Source organism: Trachypithecus francoisi, unplaced genomic scaffold, assembly GCF_009764315.1.
Source record: "Trachypithecus francoisi isolate TF-2019V2 unplaced genomic scaffold, Tfra_2.0 Lachesis_group2, whole genome shotgun sequence".
Classification (NCBI taxonomy): domain Eukaryota; kingdom Metazoa; phylum Chordata; class Mammalia; order Primates; family Cercopithecidae; genus Trachypithecus; species Trachypithecus francoisi.
Window position 1 is genome coordinate 120,881,832 of NW_022681465.1, and position 18,266 is coordinate 120,900,097.

The window sequence follows — 18,266 nt, forward strand, 5'->3', positions numbered from 1 at the left end:
TCAGTTGGGACTTTAAGTTGGTGGGAATTCAAGAGTGTAGCTAAGTGTTTCTATTATTCAGTGAGAAAAAAAAAGCAGCAGTTTTATTGAATCTGCTGTTTCCTTGTTTCTTGTGCATTATAATCAGTGACAAGGAACATTTTCTGTTACCGTTTTTTCCCTGCTTTCTATTCCAGGTCAGTCTTCACTGTTTCCAATGGAAGATGGATTCTTGGATGATGGCCGTGGGGATCAACCTCTTCATAGTGGCCTGGGTTCACCTCACTGTTTCAGTCACCAGAATGGGGAAAGAGTGGAACGATATTCTCGCAAGGTGTTTGTAGGCGGATTGCCTCCAGACATTGATGAAGGTATATTTCGAACTGTTTATAGCAGGGTGCCCAGACGGTGGCACATAGTAGGAAACTCATAGATAGTGTTACAATAACAGTCTTATCTGGTTCCAGTCGTTAGCCCTGATTGCGTTATTCTCTTGTCCTATCCTCCTATCATGGCATATAAGATTAATTCATAGAAGGAAGGGGAACAGAGCTGTGCAAACCAACTAAAGCAAGGGATTGGACTATATGAAAAGGAGTAAACATCAATGGGAAAGCTTCCAAGGGATTTGATTGTTGGGTGCATACATGGGTGCTAACTCCCTTTTTGTCTGTGTGTGCTAACTTTGGACAAATTCAGTGGTGTATTTTCCTTTGTTTTCCCCACCTTTTATGAGTGCTCCACAAATGTATAGCTCATTGTTTAAAATCTTAGACTAAGCATGAACTTTTGAAAAATAGAGGCTACAGTTGTACTACAAAGATAATCTTATTTGAGGTAGCATACAAGATGGAAGGTCCCTGCTTACATAGAGGTTACATTTTATTGGGGGAAGGCCCATAAACAATGTATAAATATGCCAGAAAATACTAGAGAGCAAATGTTGAAAAGCACACAGCAGGATGATGTAAAATAGTGACACAGGGAGTTTTTTTTAAATTAGGTGGGTAAGAAAAGCCTCTTTGAGAAATTGATATTTAAGCTGAGACCTGAATAAGGAGCCAGCCATGCAAAGACTTAGAGGGACTTGTTCAGGAATATGCTATTCATCCATGGGTCTGAGTGACCCCGATAAAAATCAAAGTAGCAGACCTTATACCAATCACATATTCTTGGTTGCTTTCCTAATTTCTTTTGTCTTCATTTCCTGAGTGAAAATGGAAATACACTAAATCATGTTATGGAAAATAGAATAGATTTCTTTACACATGTATAAGATCTAATAAATAATAAGGTTTAATATCTTCACATTTAGATTGGGATCAAACTTATCAAGTCACTTCATTTTCTTTAAGATGATTTATCCTTTGGAAGGTTGAGACAGAAGTGGTTCTAAAAAGCTAAAGATCGAAATAAACTGAGGTTTTTGCTTTTTCTTTTTGTCTACAATAAAATGTCTTGGTGGAAGCTATGCTAAAATTTCAGAGTTATCTGAATCAGTCTCCATCCTGCTCTCAGCATAGCTTGAAAAATATTGTGTTCTGCAGAATTGTGCACTAAAAATTACAGGGTTTATGGGGGAAAATAAGGTTAAAGACAAATCATTTAAAACCTAATGAACTTTATACCTGAAGCACTAACAAGAAGAGAATTAGTACCTTGGAGATAACTTGGACAATTCAGGCAGGTAGCTCAACATGCTTGGGGCTGCTTCAGGGAATATTGAAAATATACAAAACCAATAAAGCAGAAATGTTGGCTTGCAAGCATGGAGACAATGCAGATGGAAACCGACCTTTGAACACCTGAGGAAGCGCAAACTAAACTGTCAGGAGATAAGAGCCCTGCAAGGTTAGGGGCATAGCTCTCTGACAAGAGAATTCTGGTTGCTGCACTTATTTTTAATTTTCTTGCAACAGAGCTGGGAGGGTTTGTACCTGTACATCAGACAAGTTGGGGGGCTTTTTCCTTTCCTGATGAAGTTTATAGTTCTTTCCTCAAACTATACTAGCTCACCTTGCCTAGGAAAAATCATTTATGAACCAGTACAACTTTATGTTATACTGACATTGTTCCCTGTTTACTAGACTCACACAAACTAAACTTACCATAGAAACAGGTATCGTAGCAGAGCAGATTAGAGTGTTTCACAGTCTGGGGAAGATGAAAACAGCTCTATCAGACTGGAATTTAGACATACACCTCATCTTTCTTTTCTGTTCCTTTACCCTGCCCTATTATCAGGTCTTATCTACACATGCTTACCCACTCTTTCTAGAAGTCTTTTTGAGTGTATCTTTCCGTAATCTCATTAGTGTCCAAATATATAATGTAGCATAATTTGTATAATTTAAATTAATAGCAAAATATGGTCAGGCCTTCCTTGTCTATCATTTTTTTCCCATTCATCCCTTTTTCCTCTCCCCTCCTCTAAGGCTGAGATATTGCTGTCAAGGAAGTGGATTGGTGACAGGAAAGAGGTCTCAAGAGGAGGGATGTATATACATGTATGTGGAGGAGGCTTGCTCAGAGGCCTGAGCAGCAGCACGTATGGTATCCAAGAAATAAGGGTGAGAAGACCCAAAGCACAAAGGTAGAAGGTAGAGGAGGCTAGCAGGGTAGGGGAAAGATTGGTTACATTGAGCAAATTAATAAATGTCTTTGGGCCGGGCGTGGTGGCTCAAGCCTGTAATCTCAGCACTTTGGGAAGCCGAGATGGGCGGATCACGAGGTTAGGAGATCGAGACCATCCTGGCTAACATGGTGAAACCCCGTCTCTACTAAAAAAAAAAAAAATCCAAAAAAAAAAAACTAGCCGGGCAAGGTGGCGGGCGCCTGTAGTCCCAGCTACTCGGGAGGCTGAGACAGGAGAATGGCATAAACCTGGGAGGCGGAGCTTGCAGTGAGCTGAGATCCGGCCACTGCACTCCAGCCTGGGTGACAGAGCGAGACTCCGTCTCAAAAAAAAAAAAAAAAAAAATTAAAAAAAAAAATGTCTTTACAGGTATTGGGAGCTAGGTTTCTCCCTACAAAAAGAGAATATAAAAATAGAAAGGCGGAAGGCTCGAAAAAGCCATGAGATGTTGGAGTCATATTGAAAATATCAGTATGAACTCATTAGTTTTTGTAAGTACGTACACAGATACGGAAATAGTTATAAATGCATGTTTGTGTGTGGTTTTATTTATTTCCTAGCTTCATTCACTGTGGACTTAGAAATAATGAATACTCACTAACAGTGAGCATATAGAGCACCTGTATCTTAGTTTCTAAATATCTTTTGCCACTAAGATGATCAATACATCTTGAAAAAAAAAGACTGATTCTTGGGCTGGGACAGGGAAAGAATAATATGAGCCTGGAGTATCTTCTTAGGCCAAAAAGCATGAAAGTGCTTAAGAATGGTGGCAAGAAGTACGAAGGACATAGGAGCCTCCCACGCCTATGGGACAAGCGGGGACAAATTGTCCCTGACAGTTTGACAATTAGAGCCAAATCAGGGACAACTTTTGGGACAAATTGAGCATCAAAATAAATGAGTGAATTGGATCACAACCCATTGAATAAAATAGACCCAAACTGATATCAATAAATGAATAAATCAATGGAACAGATGGAAAACTCTTCCCTACTGCACAATACTAACTAATACATGTAGAAGGAATGATGGAAACAGATAATCATTATTTGGCAACCATTATTGTGGTAGTTAATATAGGCAGGAGTCTTCAATGGATGCCAAGGCTCATGAAGGAACAGGATATTGGTGAGCAACACTATATACTCTTGTAAAACATGAATTGAATACAAAAGGAGAAAAGGTTTCCTTGTGGTAGAGAAACCAGGCGATCAAGATTAACACGCCCTCCAGGTGTGATGGTATGCACCTGTAGTCCCAGCTACTTGGGAAGTTGAGGCGGCAGGATCACTTAAGTGCAAGACCAGCCTGGGCAACATAGTGAGCCCTCATCTTGGGGGGAAAAAAGATTAACATGCACATGGTAGGACAGGACGACATTGCACCATTAGGGTGATATTCCAGTTTGGAATACATAGCATGCTATAGGAGGCAGAGCACAGACCCAGGTTGAGGGTCACTATCTTAAATCTGTTCAGGTTGCTATAAAAAAATACCATAGACTTAGTGGTTTATAAACAACTGAAATTTATTTCTTACCATTCTGGAGGCTGGGAATTCAAAGATCAAGGCGCCAGCAAATTCAGTGTCTGCTGAGGGCCTGCTTCCTAATAGAGAATAATCTTCTCATTGTACCCTCACATGGCAGAAGGATTAAAGGGTCTCTCCGGAGCCTCTTTTATAAGGGCACTAACCCCACTGAAAGATGCCACCCCCGTGACCTAATCACCTACCAAAGACCCCAGCTCCAAATACCCTCACATTGGGGAACAGATTTCAACATATGAATTTTGAGGGAACATAAATGTTTAGACCATAGCAGTCATTCTATAGAATGACTATGAAAGATAAGAAAGCACATGGAGCTGTTCCAAATTGGAAAAAGACTGATGCTCTGAGGATATGATAATTAAGTACAACCTATGTTCTGGATAGCAGTGTGGATCAAAAAGAATTTTGAAATTTAAATGAAGTCTATGAATCACTAATAGTGTGATATCCAAATCGTTATATAAGGGAGTGGCCTTGCTTTGAACAGATACCAGTAGTTATGTTTGGGATTGCAGGGCACCATTTCAGAAAAAGATGCTGGCTGGATGGCAAGATTGATTTATATGTACAGATAGAGGGAGAAAGAGGAAGAGAGAAGAAAGAGGGTGAAGGCAGATGTGCAAATTATTAACAGTTGGGGAATCTAGATGAAGGGGATAAAGGAGTTCTTTTTACTGTTCTTGTAAATAGTAGATTTGAAACTTAAAAAAAAACTTTCAAAAAATGATCATAAAAACATTTAAATCTACTGTTTTGCTTTGTTGTTAGATGAGATCACAGCTAGTTTTCGTCGCTTTGGCCCTTTGATTGTGGATTGGCCTCATAAAGCCGAGAGCAAATCGTATTTTCCTCCTAAAGGTAATTCTCAAGATTCATTATACTTATGTAATTTATTCTTACATTGTTTAATGTGTAGCCTTTTCATAAATGTTCACCTTCACTGTGAAATGTTTCATTGTTAAACTTGCATTTTCCCAAATGCTCTTTAAAATTTCAACTTAATATTCTTTTAATTCAAATTTAATTTTACTCTAAAAGATGTTTCAAGATACTACCAAAAGGAACTGTATGTTGATGTTATCAGAATTTTGGTATAAATATTGTTTTAATTTTTTTTCCTATTCCCTTTTCCTTTCTTTAGTTTTAGTGCATGATTCCTTTCCCCTGAAGAATTACCAGAAAATAGGAAAACATATAAGCCTTCTTTCCCCCTTTTTTTCAGGCTATGCATTTCTGCTTTTTCAAGATGAAAGCTCTGTGCAAGCTCTCATTGATGCATGCATTGAAGAAGATGGAAAACTCTACCTTTGTGTATCAAGTCCCACTATCAAGGATAAGCCAGTAAGTATAGTTTAGCATAAAATAGCTTCTTGTTTTTGCCTCCATTCATCTATTCTGTTTGAAAAACCCATAGACAACTTGATGTGCTTTGGGTACTTAATTGACACGTTTGTAAGCAGACTAAGTAAAGTCTTGTTGTGAAATTCTTAACATTGACATTGTATATATTTGCACGTATCAATTTGACATTTAATTTTTGGTTAGTTGAAATATAATTGGTAAATCTTTATTTATTTATTTTTTTTTTTGAGACGGAGTCTCGCTCCGTCGCCCAGGCTGGAGTGCAGTGGCCGGATCTCAGCTCACTGCAAGCTCCGCCTCCCAGGTTTACGCCATTCTCCTACCTCAGCCTCCCGAGTAGCTGGGACTACAGGCGCCCGCCACCTCGCCCGGCTAGTTTTTTGTATTTTTTAGTAGAGACGGGGTTTCACCATGTTAGCCAGGATGGTCTCGATCTCCTGACCTCGTGATCCGCCCGTCTCGGCCTCCCAAAGTGCTGGGATTACAGGCTTGAGCCACCGCGCCCGGCCTATTTTTAAAATACTTCACGGCTGGGCGTGGTGGCTCACACCTGTTATCCCAGCACTTTGGGAGGCCGAAGCAGGTGGATCACATGAGGTCAGGAGTTCAAGACCAGCCTGGCCAATGTGGTGAAATGCAGTCTCCACTGAAAATACAAAAATTAGCCAGACTTGGTGGTGCGCACCTGTAGTCCCAGCTACCTGGGAGGCTGAGGCACGACAATCACCTGAACCCAGGAGGCGGAGATTGCAGTGAGCAGAGATCACACCGCTGCACTCCAGCCTGAGTGAAGAGTGAGACTCTTTCTCAAAAAAAATAAAATAAAATACAATAAAATAAAATAAAGACTTCACTTGATAATGCATTTAATAAAATAGCTGAATTGCCTCTGAATAACAGAACTCAAATCACAAATACTATATGTGTGTCTTTCTAGCTTTTTCGTCACTTTGATAAAGATTTTACCCAATATTGTCCTTAACTTTATATATGGTACTCTCCAAAGTAGAGTGAATCGTGTATATACGTGTACAGGTACATTGCATAGCATACTGTTTTTTCTTTTTGGGAAAGTTTATCATAAAATTTAGCCTTTAGGAAGAGGAGCAACTGGCATGTTTTGATGAATCTGGCAAAGCAGCAGATTATTATCACTCAGCCAGCACCCAATGAATGATGCGATATAGTGCAGAAAGGAGTTGTCAGTGGTCCCAGCTTAAGCAAATAACATTTGTGGAGCTTCTCTTGATGTCTTGTGGTTGTCTAGGTCAGAAACTTTCTAAGAGTTCCTGTGGCCTGGACTCCTGATGCTTGACTTGTTTATGTTCCCTGCCAATCCCCATCCGTATTTGAATTTGGGACGTTTGACCTAGGACTCTATTGGTGTGTGTATTTGGGTACACACCGCTGTCAACCCATAGCCGTTGGCGTGGGCATTTGTGATAGTTAGAAAATGTGAACAGTTTTAAATGAGGTACATGATTCTTGATTGACCAATCTAATAGATACACTGAAGTATTTGTCATATAAAAAAAATATTGCAAATATCATCAGTATGTTTACTTTCAAACCCATTTTGAAATAATGCATCAGATTTGATAGTATCAGGAGTAGTTTGCATTTCCTGGACATACACTGATTGGACACACAATTCTAGTTTACTTAGCATTGTATATTGATTGGCATTGGATACCATGCTAAACATTTAAATTATGTAGATATTGGGGCACTGGACAGACTAAAGGCCCAAATAAGCTGAAAAACAGTGATTTAACTTACAAATAATTATGGACATGTTAAGTAATTTGGCTTATAATAGAGAATCAAGTTGAACTTTCCACCTTGGTTTAGTTTACTCCTAAAAATAAAATGATGGGTTGGGATACACGATTTTTAAATCTTCTAGTTTCCCAGCTTTATTGACTTGTAATGATAGGATTATTGCTTTTAGAAATAAAATACTTTGTAATAATTTTTAACTTTTTTGCCCATGAATTGTCTGTATTGAGAATGAGACGTTTTGGTTTGCACGTTCCCTAGGTCCAGATTCGGCCTTGGAATCTCAGTGACAGTGACTTTGTGATGGATGGTTCACAGCCACTTGACCCACGAAAAACTATATTTGTTGGTGGTGTTCCTCGGCCATTACGAGCTGGTATGATGAAACAGACAACAAACTCCCTATCCCATAGCACAGAAATATAAAGATCTTCAGGAGAAATTTTTCCTAAGAATTTGAGTTAACATCCAAAAGTGAGAGTTCTAGAATCAAAGTATCTGGGTTTGAATTCATGTGCTCTAATAGTTAAGTGACCTTGGACAAATTCCATGACTTTTCTAATTCCCAATTTCCCCATCTATCAAGTAGGGATGAAACACTTTTCATCCCCAGGATGAAATAACACTAGGAAAAGTATTTCCTAGTGTTTTTTTGAGGGTTGAATGAGATGACCAGTGCAAAGTACTTAGTCTAGTGCTGCATAATGCTAATTATTACTCTCATCATTGTCTGAAAAGAAAAAAAGCCCTTCAAGAATAGACTCTGTATTGAGATTGTCAGTATTTGTTTCCCACATCCTCATTTGCTCAGTAGCCACTGACTGAGCTCTGGGATATAATAGACTTCTCAGCAATGCATCGTATTTTTAGAGTAGTACTTACAGAACAAATTAAATTCCTAACTTCAAGTAATTTGAGGTTTAATAGCATAAATGAGATTAAAAGACATAACATGAGCAGGAATGTAGCTGCACGATTTTAACACTTCATAAAGAAGAAAATGCAGTCATTACTTCAAGGTTTTTTTAAATGAAAAATTGGTGAACCGACTGTGGGGAAAAGGGTTTTGATGGAAATAAGCCAGGAGGGCTCCCAAGGAATCTACCAGTTAGTTTTCTCGTGTTCAAGTAATTATTACATTAATCAATCCATTATTAACTGGTAAATCTATGGCAGCAACATGGCATAGAGCAGGCAAACATGGGAGTACTATCACTTAATGACCTGTGACCTTGGACAGATGGATCGCCCCTCAGCGCCTCAATTTCCTTGGGAAATTACTGCCTACTTCATAGAGTTGTGAGAATAATAAAGAGAACATACTAGAAAACACCTAGCAACCCCTTGCCCACAATTAAAAGATTAAGGCTTAACACAATGAATGACTGGTTGTAGTAATGTTTCATTTTAATAATTATTATAATGATGTGAGCTGAGAGTACAGATGAATTGCTTTTGATGAAACCATTGGTGAGCCAGATGAATTTTCCTGATTTTAAATATCCTCTTTGCTCCTTTCTTAATTAGTGGAGCTTGCGATGATAATGGATCGGCTATATGGAGGTGTGTGCTACGCTGGGATTGATACTGACCCTGAGCTAAAATACCCAAAAGGAGCTGGGAGAGTTGCGTTCTCTAATCAACAGAGTTACATAGCTGCTATCAGTGCCCGCTTTGTTCAGCTGCAGCATGGAGAGATAGATAAACGGGTAAGCCTTACACTACATTTTGGAAAATTCTAGAAATGGTCCTCTAAATGTGCGATTACCAATATTAGAATGAGAGAGTTTTATGACAATAAAGTGACAGCTGACAATTTTGCCTATAGAGTTAGTTATGCTCTATAATACATGAAAGAATTTCCTATGAATTTCTTTTATCTTTTAGTTTTTTGAGTAGCCTAATCAGAACACTGTAATTTACCTGAGTTAATTTAATCTTCTCTAAACTGTAGCTTCCATTCAGTCTCAATCCATGCATCCATTCATTCACTTAGTTTGTCATTCATTCAATAAATATTTCGGGAATCCTTTGTACTGTGTTATATCAGGTATACAAACAGGAATGCCCTTGAGGTTTCCTGCCCTTTTTTTGTTTGTTTTTTAATCCTGGGACATAGCGAAGACCTCAGCAAGCCCCTATTTCTCAATGAATTGCACTCACAGATTTCTCTCTTTTTTTTTTTTTTCTTTTTTCCACAGCCGCCACCTCTCACTGATTTATTTCTTAGCTTGGTGTTTCATGCATTCAACAAATGTTTTAGTGCTTAGGGCAAGAAGTTCCTGTCCTCATGAGTTTATTTCCTAGAGGATAGAACTATATCACTTGCCCTTACTACTCAAAGTGTGGCCTGTGGACTGAACGCCAGTCTGCAAACTTAGTTTGTAGTGAGATAGGAATTTAGACCAGAATGTGTAATCAGCTACATTACTGGGCACAATGTTTGGTCCAGCTGGCAATTTTTTTTCATAGAAAGCCTTTATTGATGAGGGAAGCAATATATTGCTTTATATTTTGGTGTCTCCTTTTTATTTCATGGCACACTGGCACTTTCATGCGCACTGACTTTGATATCCAACACTCTGAGGCATTGTGCTAAAATAGATTGATTTGATTGTGTTGTTCTCAATTCAAGATGTAAAAATGATCAAGTCAGTAGTGGTGTCTGCTTTTTATGTTTCATGTCATGTACAATCTACTTCATTGGCAGTAAAAAAATTTAAGATAGTGGTGGTCATCCTAAAAACTGTGAATATATTAAAGAGAAAAGTACCTATTTTATTATAAGCATGGGGAGGGACAAGATTAGTATGTTAACATACCAACTTTGTTTGTTTGTTTGTTTTTTGAGATGGAGTCTCTCTCCGTCACCCAGGCTGGAGTGGAGTGGTATAGTCTTGGCTCACTCCAGCCTCTGCCTCCCAGGTTCAAGTGATTCTCCTGTCTTAGCCTTCTGAGTAGATGGGATTACAGGCACACGCCACCATGCCCACCAAATTTTTGTATTTTTAGTAGAGACAGGGTTTCACCATGTTGGTCAGGCTGGTTTCGAACTCCTGACCTCAGTGGATCTGCCTGCCTCGGTTTCCCAAAGTGCTGGGATTACAGGCATGAGCCACCCACCACTCCCAGCCTACTTGGTTTTTTATGCTTACTAAAAAATACCTACATCTCACTGCCTCATTCCAACATAAGTTTCAGAGCTGTGGGGGTGGTCATTAGAAATTCAGACTGAATTTGTGTTCCCCTGCAATGAAATCCTTTGCCCAGGATTCTTGTCACTCTGTAGACATCATGGAGCAGCCTGGAGGCCAGAAGCCCAGTGCTGTCCTTATGCCTGCTCTTCCTGGACTTCATGGCACTCTTCTTCTCCTTTTGTACTTTTATTTTTTTAGTTAAAAATATTTTTTTAGAGGCAGGGTCTCACTCTGTCACCCAGGCTGGAGCACAGAGGCACACTCGTGACTCACTGCATGTTCTTCTCCTTTTGTTCGTGGCTAATCTTGGTCGGGATTCCTTGTCAGAGCTGGATGCCACCAGTGGTGGTGACAGCCTGCTGTAAGGGAGTTTCAGCCATGAATCTCTCCAGACTAAAAATAACCAGCTCTTTTCTAGCTGATGAATTAATAACCAGGTGACTGTTAATGCTTGAAAGGTTCACATGACAGGTTGGCCGACAGAACGCTGGAACAGGCCCAGTTTTAGAAATTGACCTCTGACTTTTAGACTCAGGTGAACCATATTCTTACTGAGAAAGAACAAAGCAGGGTTTTAGACTGTGAATCCTATGGCTGCATCTTTTTTTTTTTTTTTTTTAACAGAGTTCCAGGTTTGTGATTATAACCCAACATGTGTACACTATAAATAGAAACCACGAGCCAGGCTTTACGACAGCTCAGAATCTTGTGACGCAGTAGTCAGGCATCTTCCCACCAACTTGAATATTGAAGTGCAATTGTGTGGAACTTGGATCCTCTTAGTTGATTTTGTTTAAATTATGATTTCACATATGACAAAAATCCAGATCCACTAATTAAAATGAGGGTTTGTGTCTATGAAAAATCTCCTGTGGGTTTAATCTCATAACGTTCTAGTCTCAACAGTTGGCTTCACTTCATGATGTCTGCTGAAATCCTTTTTCCTTTGAAGGATGTTTATTTAATAAGAAAAAAATATAAAATGATAGATAATAAAAGCCTTACTAGGTTCTTAAAAGATGAACTATCCGTATTTCAGTAAATGGATAATTGGTCCTTCCTCTTTGGGCACCTTGCAACAGACTCATTCAAATAGTGGGTGGAAATGTACATGTGTGGTAAGCATTGCTGGTTTCGTCACTGAAAAATGTAAACTCCTATTTTTGATTGCAGGTGGAAGTTAAGCCATATGTCTTGGATGATCAGCTGTGTGATGAATGTCAGGGGGCCCGTTGTGGGGGAAAATTTGCTCCATTTTTCTGTGCTAATGTTACCTGTCTGCAGTATTACTGTGAATATTGCTGGGCTGCTATCCATTCTCGCGCTGGCAGGGAATTCCACAAGCCCCTGGTGAAGGAAGGAGGTGACCGCCCTCGGCATATTTCATTCCGCTGGAACTAAAGGATAACTACAGTGCTCATTTTCAGGCCTCAGAATAAGTGCACTCTTCTGTTAATTCTGACCCCTTCCTCAACCTCTTCACGCTGGCATGTCCTTTTGTAGCAGTCTGTAACTTAACTATAGTATAATGAAAAGAATGACCTATAATATAGGTGTTTTGTAGATTCTTGTGTCACTGCAAACAATATGAACTCCTTTTTCGTATTGCCATCGGGTTGCATGGAAGTTTTATTCTCTTGTTTTGCTGGAGACCAAGAGGATCCAAACTTCCTGCAACATTTTCTTAGAGGAGAGAGAGAAATATTAAAAGAGAAATGAAACAATAGAGTATTTTGGGTTTTTAATTAAATTATTGTTAATAATATAACATATAAGAATACTTTTATTAAAATAACCTTGCAACAATAACACTATCGGTCTATCTGACAGTTTTTCCCCCAGGGAAGTGCTTTTGCCTTTTTCTTTCTTTTTTTTCTTTTTTCCATCTTTTTTGTCTCTCTCTTTTTTCCATCCCTTTTTAATTTTTTTAACAGCAATGGAGGAAGTTAACAATTTTTAATGGAAAGAGCATGTTAGAGCAAACAAATGCATAAGCAAGATTGAGCAGCATTATAATTAATTTTCAGGGTTTTGAGGCTGAACATAATTTCATTATCCCTCAAAAAATTACCACCACATCAGAAAAAATAAAAAACAACAACAACAACAAAAAGTAAAGTAGGCAGAGCTAGGTTTATTTTCTCTTAAACAATTTTTAAAATTCAGAATGTAAAAATTGGGTAAATTTACTACTGAGGGGAGTGCACTTATTTATTTAATTTACTTATCTGGTCAAAGCCCCAGGAAACCTACCAAAGCTAGAATTAATGACAACTGGTGGGAAACCTAGCATTTCCTCTCCTAAAGAACAAATGTATAAATTTTATTTTTGATGTTTATATATAAACTCTATATCCTAATTTACTAACACTCATCAGGTGTCAGCCTTTGCTCTCCATTTTGACGTTAAAAAACAACAGATCTAGAGATACCTCAAGGACATAATTTTTGATTTTGTGTTACAGTACACTTGTAGCCAAAACTGGAAGACAAAACCAATATATAATTTGGCTGCTGATTGGCTTACTTTTAGATTTAAAGTTACTTTGGGTATCCTGTAATTTAGTTGTAACATAGAAAATGAAAAAAAAAAAAGTTAAAAAAAAGTAGTTGCAAAGTGTTTTGCACTGTTGAACTAAGTAACTGTGTAAATCTGTGCAAAGGTACGTATGTTTATCTTACTCTTCCTATAAACTAAAATAACATTACAGTTTCAGAATTTAGCATGGGACATAGTCAGTGTTTGAAGTGCCAACTTCATCAAGTAATGCATGCTTTATTATAAATAAAATTCTAGCTTTGAAAGGCGTTATGTGTTGAACAGTATGCTTCAGGGGTAAATTTAAAATAGTCTCTTGAAGCCCTAGTCATGGAAGTAACTTTTATTTTAATTGACATTCTTTTATTAAATGCCCTATCCATCATTAAAAGGATTATTATCAGTGGGCAAAACATGAAATAAAATGATCGAATGGCAATCTTGCTAGTTGTGCTACCTAACAGTACCATCTTGGATCCTTCAAAACCAAAGACTTGCCCCAGCACTGCTGTGGAACCACCTGGCTTATGACCCCTATGGACGATCTTTAGGAAAAGCAGCCCTTTATTTTTAACACAGGCTTTAATGAACTATACCTGTTAAGTTCCAAAGGTCAAAATGGAGGCATTTGCTGTCTAATATTCAAACATAGAAAGGGAGCTGCTTTTAAAGAATTCCCTGCAAATATTGAAAGCAGTCATGCGAATGGAGGGTGCTCTTGTGTAGCTGGTCAGGGACTTTTTTTTCTTTTCTCCTGAACTACATGATTCTAATTGGAATGTTCATTTGCCTCTTTTTACTCTTTTAAATGCTTGTAGGTGGCTTGGGGTGTGCTTTCGTGCTGTTCCTACTCAGTAAACAGGTGTGATGAGTTAACAAGAAATAACACTGTTTGAGAACTAGCTTTGAATAATAATTTTTCCCTTTGTACATGACCTGCTGAATTTCGGTACAGTGTTTTTGTAGCTAACTTATTTTGTCATGCACATAATGTATATTTGTTATGCACTACTTTTGTATATCTTGTTTTTCCAACAGTGAACATTTTTAGGCACACTTTTCACTGACGGGATATCTCTTTATGCAATACCTCAATTTTTCATATTGCAAAGAGTAGCTTTTTGTACTTTTATTACTGAGAGATCTTCATATACTTCATTTTTTAATATAAATAATTTTAATAAATTTTATTTTCTTATATTCTGCTTTTTATACATTTCAGTGCTCTGCATACATTTTAAATTATGAATGTCGTGCACTGGCAATGCTATTTTAGAGTCTGCAGAGAAGAGAAAGCATGTTGCTTAAACATCCTTCCCCAGCACCAGCTATTGGTGTACCTATAATTTAAGAAATAGTCTATGTAAAGTCACAAATTAATGAAAAAAAATTCGCATGAAAATGACAGATAACACTGTAGTTCCTAAAAAAAAAAAAAAAAAACTAAATGCATAAGCATAGGGTAGAAATTTAAAATAACAAAATTGTCTACAGCTTCTTACTAAGTTTTTAAAATTATTCATAAAACGCAGACATTTTTGGTGAATGTTTAGCCATTTTTAATATTAATAAATTGATGTTAAGTGTTTGATTCAGAGATGTCTGCTCTTTTAAATTACATATAAGGAAAAAAAAAATAGCCTGCCTTGGGACAGGTCTGTAATGTTAGTATGCATGATTAATGTAAGAAATTGTTATTCTACTAATATTTACTTGTGATTGTGTGACAAGTGTGTTTACAGATTATTTGGTTACACTTCAATTTACAGGGCATAAACAATGATTATCTATTACTCTGAACTTTATTGATTACATGTTCTTCAGATTACATGGGATTGTAGTTGGGAGTTACCATGTAACTCAAACATAATTAACATGTAATTAGTTTACAGATTTTAGGGCATCACTTCAATTCACCAAGCATGTAGTTCTAGCGCACTAGCATGGCACCAGCCATGTACTTACAATGTAGTTACAGAGTAATTACATGGTTATTTTTGCAATGTAAAATAAAGTGTTTCTGATTATTTTCTATGTAAAGGAACCCTCTCCTTTCCCCTCTGGTCCCCGCGCTTTGGTATAATATATATACTTCTCCATACACAGACCTCTGCAGAATGCAAAATAAAACTTGCAGTGAATGAATTTAGCATTTTATGAGAGTGCTGTTGGAAAGACTTGATAATTCACCCCTTTTGTTTTGAAGAGTTGAATCTTCTGTTAAAAGGTGATTTAAAACTTGAATGTGATGAATTGTGGCAAGTTAACTTCAAGTTATGTGCAATACTTATTTCAAACTTTTGAAAGATCTTTGCAGTGTAATTCTTTGTTTTTAATTGCAGACATTTAAAAATGTCATTTTCTACTGTTAAGAGTAATCCTCTTTCTTGCTGGTGTTTCTAAAGAAAAGAATCAGAAATCAATCTTTCTACTAATGTAAATTTGAGATTATTTTTAAAAATGGAATAAAAGAGGTTTTGGTCATTTGCTTTATTTTATTATTTTAAAGCTACTGTGATTGATAGCATTGTAAGAATCGGGACAATATTGTATTCAACTGTTTTATTTTTTATATTTTTAAAATTTAAAGTATAATTAGTTTTTATAATTTTCATCAGATTTTTGTTATATTTTTTGGAAGTGAAACTTTTAGCAAGTGGTTGTCTAGTTTTTACTAATCCCTAATTTTTTTCCCCAGTGTATTGCTCATATTATCAGAAGGAAAAGTTATTTAAGTATGTCAGTTAATTGTACTACTTGGCTGAATTTCCATATAGTTTTTACTGTGTATGGGGAGGTTGTAGTATTTATTATAGCATTTTAAATAAGGGTAATTCATTTTTTATTAAAGTCATTTTCACGTTAAGTTCCTATTTTTGTATGTTCTACTCTTAAGTTATATAACACAGTTCCTTTTTTAAAAGAATTCATTTGTTGAAGTGCTAGTGGAAAATTAATGTTATTAAATAGTTTGCAAATGACTATTTATACCAGTATGCATATAATTTTTAAATATTTGTAATGTGAGATGTTGAATGAATAAAACTTTTAACTCAGATTTCTTTTAATATACTTATTTCTTTTTAACACAAGTAGATTATGCTTTCTTGATTGGGAATATTAACATTTTAAAATATTAGGACTATACTGTTGAGCTAATGCAGCACAAACCAATATGAAAAAATCTTCAGTCATATAAGTACTGTGGCCACTGTGCATTCTTATGTAAGCCTGTAAGTGTCGGTGGATGGTTGTGTCTTTGGCCTGTACTGTTAGTGCACCTGCTGCCTGCCCTGCAGAGTTCTTTTTATTTGTAGCCTTCAATATGTATATAGGCTATAAGCCCAGGATCTAAGCATTCAGTCGTCAGTTGAAGGCCAAATGCCCAACAAAAGTGAAAAACCCAATGTTTAGTTAATAACGAAAGTCCGTATACAGGAGGTTCAGTTTTGAGTCTTTGTCAGTGAATCTTGATTTGTGGCCAGACTACCAAAGGGCTTGAAAACACGTCTCTTTTGACTTCTAATTCCCAGTTCCTCCATAGACCTTAGTGTCATAGGATACGGTGTGTGGGATTATAATCTCTATGGCATGTCAATTGAAAATATTATCTTTGATTTGACCCATTAATCATGTGGACTACCAAGTACTGTAATGTGTTAGTGTTTATATTTTAAACTGCATTCTCAAACTTTTAGCATAAGGATTTATTGTAACAAAATATAACACTGAGAATATCCTGTTTTGTCAGATTTGGTATCTGTTCTTTCTTGAGTACAGTATTCATAGGACTAGAAGAGGTTCTTGTCCTGAGAGAAATGGACTATGAGATCTTTTGCTTCTAAATTGTTTTCCCCAACATGCAGCTCTTCTAACTATAGAGATTACTGAGGGAAAGGGCAGGCTGGACAACTTCCTCTTTCTCTTATCCGGCAATTCCCAAACCTTATGTTGAGCATTCAATGAAGGGCCTTGAGGAAACCCCAGGGATGGGACACTGGAGATGTGGGTGGCATTTGGTTACCACGTCTATAATATTCCTAGGCATTCTGGGATGGTTTCACTATTTTAAGAAAAAAAAAAGCCCAAGCATATTTATTTTAGGAAATGTTTATTTCAGGTAAGTGAGATATCAATGATGCTTGATATAACAACTCTATCTTGAAATTATATAGGTGCATTGCGTTGGGTGTTTTAAATCACAGAATGGTGCATCTGGAAAGGGTGTAAGAGGCTTCCTGGGTTATATTTCTTCATTCACTGATTGCCTAAACCTACCCAACAAGGAAAATTATTTTTATTTTTACCTTTTGTTTTTACTATCTAACCAGATGAATAAACAATGGAAATTCTCTACCACACTCTTAACAATCAAGTTATTTCATAACCCCTTTTGGTAATGGGTTTGTGTCCATAGCTAGGTCAGAAAGTAATTTTTCTAGGGATTTTTTTTTTTTTTAAGTTTGGGAAATAGTTTGATCAAAAGTCGTGGGGAAAGTAATCTCTGATTTTAAAAATTGATGAATATTGAAGGTGTCAATGAAGTGAGTTAGAAATTTTTAAGGAGTAATTATTTTCTGAAATGTGTAATAACCAAATAATAAACAAGATGAAACTCTAATATTTCAGACTGTGATCTTCAGAGGACTAGGATAGGCCTTGCCACAAGAAAAAGACAAAAAATAAGAAGTTTTACCATTAAATACACTTAGAAAATGGTCACCTTGTTTCTTGCAAAGTCAAAATAATGCACATTTGCACATTAGCTTATTAAGACTTCAAGAAGTTCTACAATGAAGAAACCTTTTTTGTTTGTTTGTTTTTGTTTTTGAGATGGAGTTTCGCTCTTGTTGCCCAGGCTGGAGTTCAATGGTGCGATCTTGGCTCACTGCAACCTCTGCTTCCCGGGTTCAAGCCATTCACTTGCCTCAGCCTCCCAAGTGGCTGGAATTACAGGCATACACCACCATGCCCAGCTAATTATTATTGTACTTGTAGTAAAGACGGGGTTTCTCCATGTTGGTCAGGCGGGTCTCAAACTCCCGACCTCAGGTGATCCGCCCGCCTTGGCCTCCCAAAGTGCTGGGATTACAGGCGTGAGCCACTGCGCCCAACCAGAAACCTATTTGTTAAAAGCGTCCTCCTTACCCCAATTTCTCTGACTACAGATTCTGTTTACAGGTAACACAGGATCCCATGGAACATACTTTGGGATATACCA

At 37.2% G+C, this 18,266-nt stretch overlaps 1 protein-coding gene across 4 annotated transcripts in view; it reads left to right on the forward strand.

The window, feature by feature from the left end:
• Positions 1 to 16,103, forward strand: part of CPEB4 (cytoplasmic polyadenylation element binding protein 4) — a 78,761-nt gene extending 62,658 nt beyond the window's left edge. For all 4 annotated transcript variants that reach the window (XM_033180325.1, XM_033180326.1, XM_033180328.1 and 1 more), the window contains 6 exons: positions 177 to 350; positions 4,937 to 5,026; positions 5,391 to 5,509; positions 7,571 to 7,685; positions 8,837 to 9,018; positions 11,680 to 16,103. In XM_033180325.1, the coding sequence (XP_033036216.1) occupies positions 177 to 350; positions 4,937 to 5,026; positions 5,391 to 5,509; positions 7,571 to 7,685; positions 8,837 to 9,018; positions 11,680 to 11,907 (908 nt within the window). In that variant the 3' untranslated portion in view covers positions 11,908 to 16,103. The remainder of the gene's footprint in view (positions 1 to 176; positions 351 to 4,936; positions 5,027 to 5,390; positions 5,510 to 7,570; positions 7,686 to 8,836; positions 9,019 to 11,679) is intronic.
• The last annotated feature ends 2,163 nt before the right edge of the window (positions 16,104 to 18,266 follow it).